Source organism: Aquarana catesbeiana, linkage group LG04 (assembly GCF_042186555.1).
Source record: "Aquarana catesbeiana isolate 2022-GZ linkage group LG04, ASM4218655v1, whole genome shotgun sequence".
NCBI classification, from domain to species: Eukaryota; Metazoa; Chordata; class Amphibia; order Anura; family Ranidae; genus Aquarana; species Aquarana catesbeiana.
This window is the reverse complement of record NC_133327.1, coordinates 248,022,628-248,040,424: the sequence shown is the minus strand read 5'-3', so window position 1 is coordinate 248,040,424 and position 17,797 is coordinate 248,022,628. Positions and strand designations below refer to the sequence as shown.

The 17,797-nt window shown below is 42.6% G+C and overlaps 1 protein-coding gene and 1 long non-coding RNA gene across 3 annotated transcripts in view; both read right to left on the bottom strand.

Moving 5' to 3' along the window:
* The window catches only part of LOC141139846 (probable cation-transporting ATPase 13A4), a 268,626-nt gene that overhangs the window by 84,547 nt on the left and 166,282 nt on the right, over window positions 1-17,797 (bottom strand). For both annotated transcript variants that reach the window (XM_073626375.1, XM_073626374.1), the window contains exon 20: window positions 16,766-16,882. In XM_073626375.1, coding sequence (XP_073482476.1) covers window positions 16,766-16,882 — 117 coding nt within the window. The remainder of the gene's footprint in view (window positions 1-16,765; window positions 16,883-17,797) is intronic.
* LOC141139847 (uncharacterized) lies at window positions 5,737-6,974 on the bottom strand. The gene is made up of 3 exons (XR_012243818.1): window positions 6,861-6,974; window positions 6,440-6,754; window positions 5,737-5,869 (listed from the first exon to the last, which is right to left on the bottom strand). It is a non-coding gene; the product is annotated as an uncharacterized lncRNA (long non-coding RNA).

Here is a 17,797-nt window from a genome sequence, read left to right as displayed (position 1 = left end):
CCTGGGTGTGGTTCAAGCACGGTTTGGCAAACTTAAAAGCAATTTTTATGCTAAACCTTGACCCATTCAAAATCAATAGGAGCTGAATCTATCAAATCAAAAATTATCCTTTTCTGGCCCCATAGGCAAGGAATTGTCATAAAATAGCACAGGGGTGGTTACTGTCCTGGGGAACATGTACCAATGTATATAGAGTACCAGTGGAAAAGAAAATTGAAATGTTTTCATTCAGCCAAAATCAGTGATTTTTTAAAGAGAAAAGTGTTTTAAATTGCCAGCAAATGATATTTCCCTGCTTGATTCTTTAAGAAAAAAAAAGACACAGACCTCTCTAAAAGGTCCCCCAAAATATATAGCAGTCATTTACCAGCAATTTATCATTTAGTTTTCTTTGTAAATGTCACTTTTGCTGTACCACATCCTACAGCAAAAATGAAAAAAAAGCACACTCCTGGAATACATACCAGACCCCTTGAGTCTGGTATGGATTATAATGGGGTACCCCATATGGAAAAAAATGTGTGAAATTCACAAATAATTCCACACCAAACCCTTCTGGTCTAGCATGGATTTTAAGGGGAATCCATGCAAAAACATAAAAAAGCATGTGTTACCCCCTTCCTGAACCATAGCAGGCCACATGCCCTCAACATGGGGAACCACCTTGCCAGAGGGGACAACCATGGCAAAGCACTTTGTCCCCATGTTGATGAGGCCCTGGCCCGTGGTTTTAGGGATCTGTTTGTTGGGGGCTTATATGATTCTGGAAGGCTCCTTTACCAAGAAAGGGGCACCCAGATTCCACCCGCTATGTAAAAGAATAAGGAGAACATAGTTCATGCACAAAAAAATACACAGTGTGAATAAAAACAAAGGCAGTAGTAGTCCTTTAAAGCGGTAGTAAACCACTGAAAAAAAAAACCCTGCAAGACAATAGCATAATGTGCACGTTTAGGAGATATTCATTTACCTACAGGTAAGCCTTATTATAGACTTACCTGTAGGTAAAATCTAACAAAGCGTGCAGGGTTTACAACCACTTTAATAGAAATATTTATAAAAATGCCCCATAATGTACAATACATCCACTGTCAGTCACAACTTCCAGCAATTAAGATCCAATGTAGCGTGCACCCTCCTCCTAATCAATACCAGGCCAAATGCCCTTAACATGGTGGTACCTTGCCAAAGGGAATGCAAATTGATGAGGATAAGACCCTCTTCCACAAAATCCTGTCCCAGTGGTTGTAAGTGTCTGAAGTGGATGATCCATGAAAGTGTTTTCTCTTTTGGTAGGTTGGCAGATATTGGGCATCATGATTAACATGGATTTACATGGATATTGTGACTAATGGTACATGTACATTGTGGTAATTTATTTTCTTTTTTGATTAAAAGACTGGTCAAAAACTGTAATGCCGTGTACAGATGATTGGAATTTCCGACAACCAAACTGTGGATTTATTTCTGACGGATGTTGGCTGAAACTTGTCTTGCATACACACGGTCGCACAAATGTTTTCGGAAATTCCGATCAGCTAAAACGCGGTGACGTACAACACGTACGAAGGTACTAGAAAAAGGAAGTTCAATAGCCAGTGCGCCACCCTTTGGGCTCCTTCTGCTAATCTCGTGTTAGTAGAAGTTTGGTGTGAGACGATTCACGCTTTTCACCCTCTTGCTTTTCCGATCGTTACTACTCTTCAGTTTGTGCTTGTGGGTTTGTATCTGGTTTTCAGTGCGTGTAGTCAGTTCGCATCTGTTTTTCGGTGCGTGCTATTTCTAGTACGTATCTGATTTTCAGTGCGTTCTTGTCCGCTCATTTCTGATGTTCAGCTCGTTCTTCTCAAGTTCTTTCTGATTTTCAGTGCGTTCTGTTAGTTCGTTCTGACCAGCCGACCGTTTTGAAGCCATGTTGCGGTTATGTACTTGTCATAGAGTTCGTGCTATGCGGGGGCTTGGTGTTGGGGTTCTTACTTTAACCCAAGTCCAGTCCATGAACAGGGGGAGGAGGAGTTCATGGACCAAGAATTGGTTATTCCAGCGTGACCAATTCTCGCACATGCCTTTGTTGCGGGAGATCCAGGAGAATAATCCTAATGATTTCAGGAATTATCTCCGGATGACGGACCCAGTTTTTCACCATCTGTTGGCTTTGCTGTCCCCTTATATTACGAAGCAGGACACCTGCATGCGGCAAGCCATCACTCCTGAACAAAGGCTAGTCGCCACCTTGCGGTACTTGGCAACGGGGAGAAGTCTGCAGGACATCATGTTCTCAACTGGCATCTCCCCCAGGCTCTGGGGATCATTATTCCAGAGACCTGTTCTGCTATCATTCAGGTCCTGCAGAAGGACTATATTAGGGTAAGTTTTCCCCTTTAACATCACAATCTATGTATTTAATGTTTGCTAATGTATTGTATTTATTTAATTATTCCCTAATTAGCATGAATGTAATATGCTGTAAATGTACCCTTTGTCCTCATGCATGCTTGAATTTTTTTATGGTCCTTTTTTGTCCTTCATGCATATTTGCCTTCACTAAACTCCCCAGCATGCTATCCTGGGCCCATACACACCTAGCCTAGTCACTTAATGTATTTTGTCAGCTCCATAGTAGTGTTTTACCCTAAACACCTCCTAAAATGTGTACAAATGTTATTGTTGTCCTTAAATTCAGGCAGAGTGCAAGAGGCTTTGTTTGGGGGCCCAAACTCATTTGGAACCCTCCCCCCCAACCTCTAAGTCAGCCGATACCAATCTGCTGACTTTGCCAAACCCATACACACTATACCTACCTCATTTGTGGTCAGATTTATGGATGAATTCACCAAAGCATATAGTGAAAGGTCCTGCCTGAATACTTTCAAATGGTACTGTTTAAAGTTTTGTTCTCCTATTATCTTGGTAGGTAATTGCAGAATGTAAAAATGTGCTTCAATTAGGACAGTGTGTATTCCTATTTTTGTATTATGACACTTCTTATCTGTCCAGTGGGCTGCCAATAGTGTAAGTAAGGAGGGGCTGGCCAAAGTAATCCACATTATTTATGCAAGGGTGTAGTATCTCTATCTTTTTAAATTTATTATTTTTTTAAAATTATGAATTTTTAGAAATAAGGCCATTTGAGAAGTGATGTTATAGGATAGATCCATTCTTTTTGTACTTGTATGTGTTATGTATTTTTTTTTTTTGTGTTTTGTATTTATTTGTTTGGAATGATATATAAGATTTTGTATGTTTATAATAATTTAATAAAAAATTAATGAAGCACATAAAGTTTTGTTCTCCTATTATCTTGATAGGTAATTGCAGAATCTAAAATTGTGCTTCAATTTGTACAGTGTGTATTCATATTTTTGTATTGTAACACTTCTCACCTGTCCAGTGGGCTGCCAATAGTGTAAGTAAGGAGGGGCTGGCCAAAGTGACACACATTATGTATGCATTCAGCTCTCAATGAAGTGGAGAAGGTTACCTGTCCAAAATATCTCCCCCCAAGAAAAATTTTGAAATGGGCCATCAGAGGGGGTGAGGAATCTGATAAGTGGACCTTATACTTTTGTCTTTAAATACTCCTTAAAATAAATGTTTTATACTTATGTTGGCCAAGAATGTTTGTGTCTAATCTGTTTCCTTCAACGCCACAGGAATGGCAGACTGTGGCTTCCCAATTTGCCCAGCGGTGGGACTTTCCCAACTGCGGAGGGGCAATTGATGGGAAACACGTCCACATCGTCCCATCCCCCAACTCGGGGTCATACTATTACAATTATAAGGGGTTTAATAGTATTGTGATGTTGGCGGTGGTGTCAGCGACATACAAGTTTCTCTATGTGGATGTGGGGAAGAATGGCCGGATGTCGGATGGTGGAGTCATCGCCCAGACCAAGTTCTACGGACGGCTCCAGAGTGGTGACTTGGGCTTGCCACGTGCAGAAGACAACGTGGCTGGTCTTCCGTTTTTCTTTGTCGCTGATGAAGCATTTGGGCTGGGTGATTACCTGATGCAGCCATTCCCTGATAAGGACCCTCACCCCGGACCAGAGGGTTTTTGACTACCGACTGGCCAGAGCCAAAAGAGTGGTGGAGGATGCTTTCGGGATAATGGCCAGCCAGTTCCGCCTGTTCCTCATGCCAATCAACATGGCGGAATATAAGCTAAACCATATAATACTTGCATGCTGCATTCTACACAACTTTCTCAGGAGAAATGCTACAAACTATGTGGCCTCAGTTGGACCTGAGGCCGGATTTACAAAATAAACAACAACCCTGACGGCGCTTGAAGCTGGCTGTCCTGGCTTGCCCCCCCCAAAGTGCCCGCGAGGTCCATCAAAAATATATGGAATACTTTGCGGGTAGGGGGGCCATTGATATGCCAGCAAATGTTAGACAAACTTTTTTAAAATAACATTTTTGGTTGAAATGAAAGAATATTTCATTTGATTTACTGCTTGTGTTTCTTTTAGCTGTCTCCTAGGTTCTCCAATGGGATTTTCTTTTTGGCCATTCTCTTCAATAGTGCAAACATAATTTAGTTGATACATGAGGTGACAATCTCTTCTTCAGCTATTATGTTGTGGGTCTGCTACACACACACAATGTTTTGATGTTAATGTATGTAATGCATTAATGATAAAAAAACACATCCTTTTCACTACCATGAAGTAATTGTTTTGAGTCCCCAAAGTGGCCTGATTGGGGCAAATTTTACAGCACTGTGTGGGTTATTTACTAAAGGCAAATCCACTTTGCGCTACAAGTGCACTGAAAGTGCACTTGAAAGTGCACTGAAACAGCACTGAAAGTGCACTTGTAGTGCAAAGTGGATTTGCCTTTAGTAAATAACCTCCATTGCCACTGTAAACACGAAATTACTACAAAAACTGGTATTGAGTATTGAAAGAAGACGCCACACTTTGTTGAGTAGAAAACATTTTACTCAAAGCACATTTCCATGTGTGTTAGAAAAAGGTTTTTGAACAAACCAACATATTTGTTGTATAACATTTTTAGGTTTGACAGTACAAATAGCCTTTTTTGGGTTAAACGGGCATGTTTAAAACCATAAACATACACAACTCAGGAACTTACAAAGTTCAACTTTGACAAAGTGAAGGCAATATCAGACATTAGTATGTCCAAACTGTGTTTAATTACCTTCATCAGATGGGGTGATGTCACCCCTATAAAAGCCAAATTTTGAAGATGCACGCAAATTGGGACTCAAAATGGGGATTTCCCTCCTGATCCCATGCCTAATGTCAAAATGTGCTAGCTCCCATCATGGGTGATCAATGGACATGTTTCTGGGGTGCAACCCCTTCCTCTCATCTACTTTAGTTGCGAGGAAGGGGTTGCACCCCCAAAACGCATACCTTGATATCCCGTGATGGCACATAGCACATGTTGACACACTGTGTGAATCTTCAAAATTTGGCTTTCTAAAAAATATTTAAAATGTGTGAAAATAATAAAAATACAAACAAAGTAGAAAAAATTTGGGGTGTTTTAGATTTTGCCTAAAACATCAATGATGTTTTTGAGTCGTTTTTCCACATCATTGATGTCTTCCTTGATCTTCTGTAAATCAAGATTGCACACCATGATCTCCCCGATGAGGCCATGTACTCAACATCCACATCACCTTAAATAAAAAAAACACACCATGTATTTTAAATATGCAGGCATAGATCTATTACCTGAAGCTGTAGTCTCAGACACTCACCTGTTGTGGTCACTATTTTGCCCACTTCATAAACCTCTCCTTCTTCCACATCCTCAGGTTGTGGTGTTGAGAGTTCCCCTTCTTTCGGAGGTTGGGAGTCCCTGGTGACCTCAGACATCCCGAGTCTTTTCTCCCCTATGTGAATTAAAAAATAGGTATACTTAGCACACAGATATTTGAGGCCAGAAATAGGAATATGAAACATTGCTTGAAGTGTCCTACAATTGTCTGTTTTGGCAGAGTTCCAAGCTGAAACATGTTTTTTTGCCTTTAGAAAGCTGAAATAATTACCTTTTTTGTGCAAGTTTCACACTTGGAGACACCCCTAGTATCCACTGGAGCACCTGTGTGGGACACCCTAAAAAGTTTGTTCTGGTGTCCCACACTAGTGCTCCTGCGTCCAGATGTGTAAACAGCTGCTGAGTGTCCTCTCCTTACACTGAATCAAGTTTGCATTTCATTCTAGTTACATACCCACCCAGACAACAATGTAATAAACGTCTTTAATACAAATAGGCATGAACAAATGTAGTTAACCTGCATCTGCCAAAAACATTGTATTAGTGGGCGAACGAACAATGTTTACTACGAACAATTACTGTGCCCACGAACCTGAAACTTGCCATTTTTTAACTGTACAACAGTAAAGAAAAGCACATGGAGCAGCACGAACGTAATAATAGGAACACACGACAAAATACTTACTTTTTTGCAGCACTCTCTGATTCTTCTGTACTGATCCTGCTCCCTCAATTTGAGGTCTGACCATAGTTTCCTCAGTTGATCCTTGGATCGCCGTACCCCAAAATTCTTCTGCAAACTTTTCACAACTTTAGCTATGATCTTGGCCTTTCTCACATCTCTTCAAGATGTCCACCATCTCCACCATCTCTGCAAAGGACATATTAGAGGCCTTAAATCTCCTGGATTGGGACGTTTGTGTCTCCGGGCTTTCGTCGTCCTCCTCATTGCTGCTCTCCTCTGCATGCACTTGCACTTTCTTCACCATGTGCTCTCCCTCTGCGCCGAAAGAGAAGGGGAATAGAATAAAAAGAAGGTCAGGGGCAGTTGGAGTTTCACGCATGCGCAGTGTATATAAAGCGTAACACGCGTGCGTCGTACGTACGATCTGTGAGTGTAGGACGGAGTAGCGTAAGTGCCATTCGTGATAACGAAGGTACAATTTGAACTTGTGGCATCAGTGGTCTATACTGCTTCTAGATTGAGGCCTATATTGGGACAAGATTAGGAGAGTTTAGCCTGACGTTAGGGTTTGTCTTGTGTTGTGTCTTGCAGAGAAAATGGATCGATTCAATGATCACGACTTCCTCCCCCCATTCATTGATATATACAGAGAGCTGCCCTATCTGTGGCAGGTGAAACACCTCTTTTATACCAATAAAAGAAAGAGGCAGGCAGCGATGGATCAATTGCTGGAATGGTGAAGCCGCAGATCCCTTGGCAAACATCAACTATTTGAAGGCCAAAATTGGTGGCCTAAGGAGCACATATAATAGGGAGCGCAAGAAGGTCCAGGATTCCATGAGATCAGGAGCAGCAGAAGATGACATTTATGTCCCCAGGCTGTGGTACTACGACAGACTGCGATTTCTGTCAGACCAGAGTGAAATCAGGCCATCACTCTCAACCCTTCCTTCCACACTTCCTTCCACCTCAGATGAGGCTTCAGAAGTCCAACCTGGGCTTTCCACCCAGGAACAAGATGTGGAGGAGCTCAGCTTGAGTCAGGTATAGGATTGTTTAACATATTTATAAAAATTGTGTTTGATTTATGAACAATAAACTAAAACTATGTCCCATTTTCATACACAGGAAAGTCTCAGCCAGGAGGAGGCTGTGGAAAGTGGCAACCGGGAGGTGGCAGGGGAAAGTGGCAGCCAGGAGGTGGCCGGGCCCAGTAGACTGACCGAATCTCAGGTTCCTCCCCTCCCCCTTCTAAAAAAAGTACCAGGAAGGAGAGAAACGTGCATGAGTCAGCGCTTTCTTTGATTCAGGAGGCTACTGCGGCCCTCAGAACCACCCCCAATCTTCAAGAGGCCTGCATGGTAGCCAGCAAAATGCAGGAAATGGAGGTGGGCCAACATCTCTTTTGTGAGGACGTGATCTATCTGGCCCTAAATAAGGGGTTGAGGGGCAAACGCAGAAGCAAAACCCACTTGTGTGAGTTGGACCATCCTCCTCCTCCTCCACCTCCTGCCATAACTCCAACACCAGAGCCACAGCCCGGAAGCAAGCATGCAAGGAAGCGTGTAAGGAAGACAAGAGAGTGATGGCCTGGGTTCAGTCTGGTCTGACAAAAGATTCAGGCTGTTGTAAGACCACAGCCTCAGGATATACACGTCATCTGCTGCTGCTCCTGATCTCTCGGAGTCCAGGACCGTATTGTGCTCCCTATTAAATGGACTCCTCAGGCTACCAATTTTGCCTGTCAAATAATTGATGTGTGTTAAAAAATATATAACGTCCTGTGAGCCTCCACTAACTGAAACCTTTCTTTTCTCTCTTGAATCAGCTGCAAGCGTTACACATGTCTCATATAACATGCAGAGGTAATCAAATCAAATATAAATCTGCTGCGCTTTTAGAAGTGTGAGCCTGAATACTAAAATATATTATGCTGGGGGCGTGGCCTGGCACCAGATCGAGATGGCTGCTTGAACAGCGCGCTCTGGCATCCAAGGCTGACATACTAGCTTCCATCAGCGATACAGCTTCGCCAAACGCATGCGGAGATGGCTGGGAGAAGCAGCTCTGCCACCCGCTCCCAGGCGGACCCCTCCACGAAGCTCAACCGGACTATCCCGGTGATATTCCTCTCCCAACTGGCGGACTCGCAGGCCTCTATTCAGGCCTCCAGCCATGCTGACGCTAGTCAGATCAGTCTGCCCAATGCACCTGAGCTCGGGGGACACCCGAACACCACCAGCTATGTCCCGCAGCCGTCCCCATTCCTCAGTATGGCAGATCTGCAACTATTGGCGATGGACATAAAAAGCACACTACCCGCCGCAATCTCAGATGTGAAAGCTGACATCAAGGCTGTGGCATCGCGAGTAGAGATGGCGGAATCGGCGGCCATGACACATGGAGCAGCGATAAAGCAAGTACAGAAAGTTACTGATACACATGCCCAGCACCTCATTGAGATGCATAGCCACATTGAGGATCTCGACAATAGGGGTCGGAGGCGCAACCTGTGACTTAGGGGGATCCCTGAAACAATAGAAGGCCCATAGTTACAACCAGCGGTGTGGGCAATATGTAATACACTCCTTGGCAAGTTGAGCTATGGAATGTTCTGTTTTTGTCTTCCCCAGATGCACCCATAGAGATGGAAAGATATCACAGGGCCCTTAGGCCTAGAGGACGGGAAGGTGAGCCACTAAGAGATACAGTCTGCTGCCTGCTAAGCTTCACACAGAAGGAAGATATAATACGATTAGCTCGCAATCATGGGCAGCATGAAGGCTCTCCCATACAAATCTTCCAAGACTTATCAGTGATCACGCTTCAGCATGAAAGAGAGCTTTGTCCTCTTCTCAACGCTTTATGGGACAGACATATTATGTATCATGGAAGTTTCCTTTTTGTTTATCTGCGACAGATGGATCTACAAGCATTCTGTGACACCCTGGGAATCCCTGTGATTGCTGTGCCAGAGTGGTACAGCTCCTTCATGCAATCTGAACCCTGGATTGCTACCCAACATGAGATGACCCCCCTGTTTGCAACGCAACTGCCAGAGATGCCACAGATCTGCCTCCAACTCACCGAGAAGAGGTCAAGATGACATCGCTGACCGTGACCCCATATCAGAAGACAGGCCACTGAGCCTAAAGCAACAGATTATATGAGTAACCATATATTCTAACCCCTCTACATTGTTGTTGGCATATTCGTCACCACCTAAAATTCCTGTTTACTGTTCAATCATATGAATCTCCCTTGGACTGGGACTTATGCAGACGCCTAAACTTACATGATGTGTTACTTGCTGATACCGAATGTGAGACTGATGTTGTTTGTGTGTTGGATCCTGTTGCATCATCCATAATTGTACCTAGCCTGCATGCTGTTGCCTCCTTACGATCATCCTTCTCTCATTTGGCTTCATAACACCTATGCAACCAGGAGGCCTTTGCCATGAACTATTTTTAAGGCTCTAGACCTTGGCGCACAATAATTATACTTCTTTTTTTTTTTTTTTGCTTTGCCGAGTCTAAGCTGCAGTGAGCTCTCAATGTGCTATGCTCCAGGGTTCAAAGGACCTGACTCAGGTAACTAACTTCTTTTGCAATCCAGGCCCTGTCCGAGCCAAATTTAAGAATGCCCACATGTAGGGGATCAAGTCACTTAGATTACAGTTTGGCTTTGTGACTATGCTGCATCACTACTGCTGTAAGATACTTATTTTTTTAAATTTCTAGCAATGTTGGTACCTTATGTAGCTTTGAATGGGTCTGCCATCATTGAGGTAATAATGCGCACATGCTAACTGGGGAAAATATAGCCTGCTTCATGTGACTCATGGCAAAGCATGGGCCACACGATTCAGTGGACGAGAAGGAAGGCCCCCCTGATGGACTGACAATATAACAAAGTTGCTGGTGGAGATGTCACTGTTCTACTCAGGGCCTGATTTTACTCCCGTTAGGGAGGTGGGCCCTACGAGATCTCAGGGTGGACTATTCCGGCTGCCTGCCCCTTTTCCCGGGGGACTGAATTGCCAGAGGTACAAGTGACTCCCCATACTCCTGTGGACATTGACATCTCTGCTTACAACTCCTGGAGGCAGCCAGACGGGTAGGCTAGGCTGTTTGTACAATGTACTGTTTGTTAACTATGGATGTAAGTGAGTTGAACTTCAGACAGTTGCGAGGGTATCACGGCCACAACCCAGCTTATTGACGTGAAAGCCAGTGCTCGATAGCACCTACCTCTCGGCTGAAGAGAGCTAGAGGGAAACTAATCCTCCAACAGTCCGAACTTCCGAATCTCCTTTATAAAGTATATCTTTACCTTTGGGGCTTAATGGGAGTGGACTAGGAATGAAACCTGTACTAACTTAAGTGAACTCCCTCCTGACCCTCATGGCTCATGTTTGTTGATGCTGTTTTGTATGTTACTTTTTTTTCTTCTGGTATGTTAGCCCTGGTTTGTCGATACTATCTATTAATCTGGTGTTAGACTTTTATCCCACCTCAGAGTGGCTGGTTCCCCTTTGAAAATCTCTGGGTCCCCATCCTCTTATCCCAATATTACCCTTTCCTGGTCTATTTAGGTGGAAGAGCAGGCCTGTCTCCACCTCCGGAAGTTTCTCTTCGAGGTCTCACGCCTCTCTCTCTATAAGGGGTTTCCCCCCTTTTTTTCTTTTCTCTCCTCCCCCCTTCCTTGTCTCTTTCTCTTTTGCCCTTCTTCTCTTTTCTTCTTGTCCTCCCTTCTTCTCCTCCCCCACTGCGCTCTCCAGCACATAACGGCTTTGGTAGTCCACTAATAAGCTCATCCCAGTGTACTTACGCCTCAACACCTACCATGTCGCTTAATTCGACACGCTCAGTTCCCCTCTCTCTTAAAGTATATTCTCTGAACGCTAAAGGACTAAACATCCCTGAAAAACGCAGCAGCATCCTGCAGAAGCACACCGACTTAGAGCACAAATCCTTTTTATTCAAGAAACGCACTTTAAATCGGGCTTTGCCCCATGCTTCCATAATAATTACTTTCCCAAAGCTTACCGTGCCACCTGCCCTAACTCTAAGACTAAGGGAGTATCCATCTCACTCTCTAAAGGGTTAACATTAGACATTGAGGACCAACTAATAGACCCAGAGGGAAGATTTATTTTCCTGAAGGGCCTATGGAGAAACAGGCTGGTAACGTTAGTTAATGTGTACTGCCCAAACTCTAGACAAGTTACATTTCTGCGGAGGTTCTCTCGAAACTCACGCTCTTTCAGTCATGGCTTCTAATTGTGGGGGGTGACCTCAACGTACCTCTTGACCCCTATTGGATACCCCCACTGGCACCTCCTCCCTCCTCTACTCTGCCCTTCACCAAATCAAGCTCCAGGTTGCGTCCCTAGCGTTACACAACTCCTGGAGGATCCTTTACCCCTTTTACGAGACAAAGACAATACCTTTTTCTCATCTCCGCACAACAAGTACTCAAGACTGGACTACCTATTTATAACACAAGCAGACTTACCTTATATTCACAGTGCATCGATCAAGAGCATGACGCTGTCTGACCATCATCCCACTACAATTACCCTACAATTTCCCGATATGGTCACCTCCACAAAACTTTGGAAATTAAATGCGTCCCTTCTTACGGACCCTGGGGACCTAGCGGCGCATAAACAAGAGGTAGGAGCATTCTTTAGTCGCAATAATACGCAGGATGTCTCTCCCATGACACAATGGGAGGCCTATAAATGTGTTATTAGAGGCCAGTTACTTTCGGCCTCGCATGGAAAAAAAAGGAGTGTCAAACCCTAATTGTCAACTTAATTTTCCTTTTCAATGGAAAACGGGAGCCATAACCTATCTGGGTATCCAGCTTCCTGCAGATCTAACAGAGCTTTACAGCAGAAACTGCCAAACGGAATTACAGAATATAGATCATGATCTCCAAAAATGGGATAAATCCACCATTTCCTGGTTTGGGCATGCTTCCATCATTAAAATGACGATCCTCCCCATGCTGCTTTACAAACTTTAAACATTACCCATACGCCTACCACCTTCCTTTTTTGAATTTTACAAGTCCATATGTAGAACCTTCCTCAGGTGTAATAAACCCCCACGGATAAGCTGGAAGAAGCTGGTGCTTCCTAAGGCACGCGGAGGAATAGGCCTACCTGACCTGCAACGCTATTATCGGGAAGTACACTTAGCGCAAATTGTCGACTGGAAGGTGCATAGCAGATGTAAAGCTTGGGTGACTTTAGAATACCTAACAGCGAACTCGGACTTACGCCACACCACTTGGCTCTCAAAGACGCATGTATCTCCAGTTGCTTTAACCCACCCTATAATTGGTGCAACCCTTCAAGAGTTTGACAGGGCTTGCGCTGCTCACGCAGTTTCGGCTAAATCGTGCCCCATCACTCCGGTAAGAAATAACCCGAATTTTCCCCCAGGCTTATCCAGAGCCTTTTTAAAATCTGAATGGCCGCAAACTGTAATGCTAGCCAAACATTTTTTTCAAAGGGGCCCTTTATGTGGCAAGCTGAACTTGCTGAGCTCTCTGACACAGGCTTATTCCCATTCTGGCCCTATATCCAGCTTAAACACTTCCTAGATGATCCGTCCTGCAAAAAGTGTTTCACAACGACCCCTACAGTTTTGGGGTCACTCTGTGCTAGCTCGACCCCCCAAAGCCATGTCATATCCATGCTCTATGCCTCCATTTTTGGGGAGTCCTCTGCACTGTTAAGCTCAGAACGCTCCTATTGGAATTCTGTCTTGGATGCTGAGATAGAAGAGGACAGCTGGGACCGCATACATTTATACATTCACAAAGGGTCCCTGAATGTTTCTGTCCAGGAAAATGGGTACAAACTGAATACCTGCTGGTTCAAAACCCCGGACTTGGTCCATAAATTTTCCCCATCAGTCTCTAATCAATGCTGGCGCTGTGGCAAGGAACCAGGTACATTTTTCAAAATTTGGTGGGATTACTAAGGCTCCAACCCTTCTGGCATAAAGTACACAATTTGACAACAACGGTGTCTTTACTCCCAGCACAGTATCTCCTACATCTAACTAAAATTTCTAAAAAGAAGTACTTTAAGTTGGTTACAATGCACATTATTAATGCTGCTAGGATGTGCATACCGGTACATTGGCGGTCTTCATCCCTGCCCTCCATGGCTGAATGGGTTACTCAAATGAATCGTGTCACTGAGATGGAGGACCTGATCTACACTGCTTCAGATAATATTTCTAAATTCACTGCTATTTGGGAAGCCTGCACAACCTTTAAAAGCTCTCAATCGTACCAAGGCCTCCTGGATAATGCAAACTAATACCGAACTGGGGCCATATTACCCCAGACCTTATATACAGAATCAGGCTCACGCTACTGGCGTGACGCATTTTAGTATTTTTTACCACTGAATGCTAGAGAGGGTAGTTAGTGACTTCCGCACCCCCTCTCCTCATTAAACCTTGTCCTCTCCTTCCCCTCCCCTCCCCACTATTCCCCCCCCTTCCCATCTCTTGCCCCCGTCTCCTTTTCCCTTTTATTCCCCCCCTTTTTTTCTCTTATTTTCCTATTTTTATTTATTTATTTGTTTTTATTATTATATGCCCCATCTCCTAGGATATAAACGCCCAAACACCGCAGCCTCATCTATGATTCAGCTCACTGTGTAGAGATGTTTAAACATATTCTATTTTTTATGTTCTGTTGAAATCTACATGTATAACTTCTTGATTGGGCTCACGCAATCATTTTTGTTTGCTGATGTTATCTGCAAATTTTTTCAATAAAGTCTTTATGGAAAAAATATACGTATTATGCTATGCAAAAATACCTATAAAGTGAAAATAGTGCAATACATAAAAATTAATAACCATGCAATATAGTAATAAAATAAAGTGTCAGTGTGCAATTACGTGACAAATATCTGTATGTTGAAAACACAAAAAGTCCATAGGATCATAAAAAGCAATTGATTCAAAATACTCAAAATAAATGAAATAAAAGTGCTTCAATGTGCTGTGCAAAGTTCAAAATGATGACAATCAATAAGTGCTCCACAAAAATCATTTGATTCGGTAAATGCTGTGAAGGTGATCCAATAGCAGGATGATGTGTTCTCACTCAGGTGCTCCCATCTAGGTAATGGATGCTCACATTAGAGCGTGTGACCTTGCTGTTAAGCCTGGTCAATACATGCATTAGAACCACTTCTGGGTTCAGCAGTATATCCGGAATCTAAAAAATTAATCTAATAAAAAATAATTGATGTGTGCCCTGGGGTACAAATGCTTCACCAATTTCACCAGTTTATCCAGCGTTGCCTTCCTCTTTATTTTGTTATGCCCCCTAATAAATGCCTAGATTATTTTCACAAATACTTGGCTATGTATTTCAAAAAGGACAGTTTGTTTGTGAGTAGGCAGGTACATCTCAAAAAGACAATGCCAAATTAACAAAGGACACCAACACCAACCAATATCTTTGAGGTTGAAAAATACAAGATAATAATGGTGTTGTGGTAACTTGACACCAAAAACGAGAACAAATACTATGTAGAACACTATAAAAAAAAAAAAATTAAATAAAAAAAAAAACAGATCTTGATAAAAAAAAAAGTAGATCACTATAAAAATAAATAAAACATTATTCTGGAGATCTGGCAAAAAAAAAAAAGATTATTCATGAGATCACGAGAAATAATAAAGAAATCAGTTTGTCAGAACTCTGTGTGAATATCAGCAGCAAAACAACTTCATTATTCTAGCATTCTAAACAAGAAGAGAATGCGCTGCATTAAAAGATTAAAAATGTTGCAGCATGACGAATGTGCTATCTCCATTACGAACGCTAGTTTTACCAGACTGAGCGCTTCCGTCTCGTACTTGATTCAGAGCATGCGTGGAATTTTGTGCGTTGGAATTGTCTACACACGCTCTGAATTTATGACGAATTTTGTTGCATGAAAATCTGAGAACCAGCTCACAAATTTTGTTGGTCGGAAATTCCGACAAAAAATGTCTGTTGGAGCCTACACACGGTCAGAATTTCCAACAACAAGCTCACATTGAACATTTGTTGTCGTAAATTCCGATCGTCTGTACGCGGCATAAGAGTGCCCCATTCATAGGGAGAGATATCTGGGTGCCCCTTGTTGTTAAAGGGGATTCCAGACTCCCATCCACAGACCCACAACTACCATGCCAGGGTTGTAGAGAATAGACCCCTATCCTCATCAACATGGGGACAAGGTGCATTTTCAGTGGGGTTTGCCCCTGGCAAGGTCCCCCCCTCCATATTAAGGGCATGTGGCCTGGTGCGGTTTAGGAAGGAGGGGATGCTCATCCACCTTTCTTGGTTAGCCAAGCTCCATGTTCGGGTAAGGGTCTGGTATGGATGTTTAGGGGGGACCTCATGCTTTTTTCAATGGATTTTTTTTTTCGTGGGATTATTCTCTTAAAACCTGTACCAGACCACAAGGGTCTGGCATATAACTTGGAGTTTCTCTTACTGTTTTTTTTTTTTTTGCTTAGGGTCCCTCCTAATGTTTTTTAATTATCCTTGGCCATGAAAGTGAATAGGGCCGATGACATCACTAGTTGCTAAGGACTCATCCACTGGCATTCTTAACAACTATTATCAGTGATAAGCTGTCATTTATGCATGTGTAATGGCGGAAGTACAGTTATTAAACATGACACTCGGCTCCTGTCAAATTGCCAAACAGTCAAAGTTCAGTTCAGCTCGTATTTGGTTCAGTTAAATTCACATCTGCCCCCCCCCACTGCTGGTGCCTTATGCCCCGTACACACGATCGGACTATCTGACAACAAAACCGTGGAATTTTGTTCGAAGAATGTTGGCTCCAACTTGTCTTGCATACACAGGGTCACACAAATGTTGGCCAACAATTATGAATGTGGGAACATGGTGATGTACAAGACGTACGACGAGCCAAGAAAAAGGAAGTTCAATAGCCATTGCGGCTCCTTCTGCTTGATTCCGAGCATGCGTGAATTTTGGTGCGTCAGACTTGTGTACACACGATCGGAACTTCCGACAACAAATTTTGTTGGCGGAAAATTTGAGAACCTGCTAGCCAACCTTTGTTGGCGGAAAGTCCGACAACAAATGTTCGATGGAGCATACACATGGTCAGACTTTCAGCCAACAAGCTCACATCCAACATTTGTTGTTGGAAAATCCGATCCTGTGTACGGGGCATTAGACAATAGCCTACATTTTTAAATATATGTAAGATTAGGAATAAATTAAAATATTCTCTATTTACTTTTATTTACCTACTTTTGGAAGCAATGAGTAGAAATGGTCCACAATTATTTGATAAGATTTTCCAGTCATAGCAAAATGAAAAGATTTGGTTTTGGGATCATCTGTTTCACTCAAGTCAATATATAACTCCTGTAAAACAATATTAACAAACAGATGTATTAATCACTGCCATATGATAATTTTAGATGTATCTCTTTAAAAAGAAATTATGTGGTTATTTTTTTTTCAATTGGTAGTAAAATGTAATTTCCCATTTACTGTCATTTTCTTATGCTTTTGGTCATTGTTATAGATTAGTAAACTTTTAAAAATGTGCATTGCCATAGATCTGCCCTAACAGCTTTTTGAAAATCACGTTTTCTAATGTATCCCTTTAGTTAGAGGGTCATTGCAAGCCATCAATAATCCTGATACCAGTACATGTGCTTTTACCACCCTGTGTCCCAAATATGGATATGTGCAATTGCAAGGGGATAGGAGGTTATGTGCAACTTATCTTTGTAGTGAGCAGAGGGTATGATAAAAAAACTCAGGGCTACTATGGACTTGTTCACGCTAAATGCATTGTCTTTTTAGTGCATAATCTAAGACAGACTAAATGAGTAGACAGGAGAAATGCATTGCCTCCGATGAGAACTGTTTGCAGTACAATGTAAAGCAAAGTCCTGTAGCTGAATGTTCATTGTGTATGAACTACTGGAAGCTAGTAAGGGTGACTAGTAATAGGTAAGTAAAGGCCAATAGCTCTATGTGAATAACATACAGCCTGTAATTGGACTATGGTATTATGTGTTTGTAGCCCACCCATCACTAATAGGCTTACAGAATAATCATTATTCACCAACACAACAATACAATAAAGATATAGTTGTGTTTGAATTCTGACGGTTATAACTCTCTTCTATGATCCCCTGTAACCCATGTAAGAGCTGTGGAGCATCAAATATAGCTCCTAGATCAGAGACATACAGTATGTCACAAAAGTGAGTACACCCCTCACATTTTTTGTAAATATTTTATTATATCTTTTCATGTGACAACACT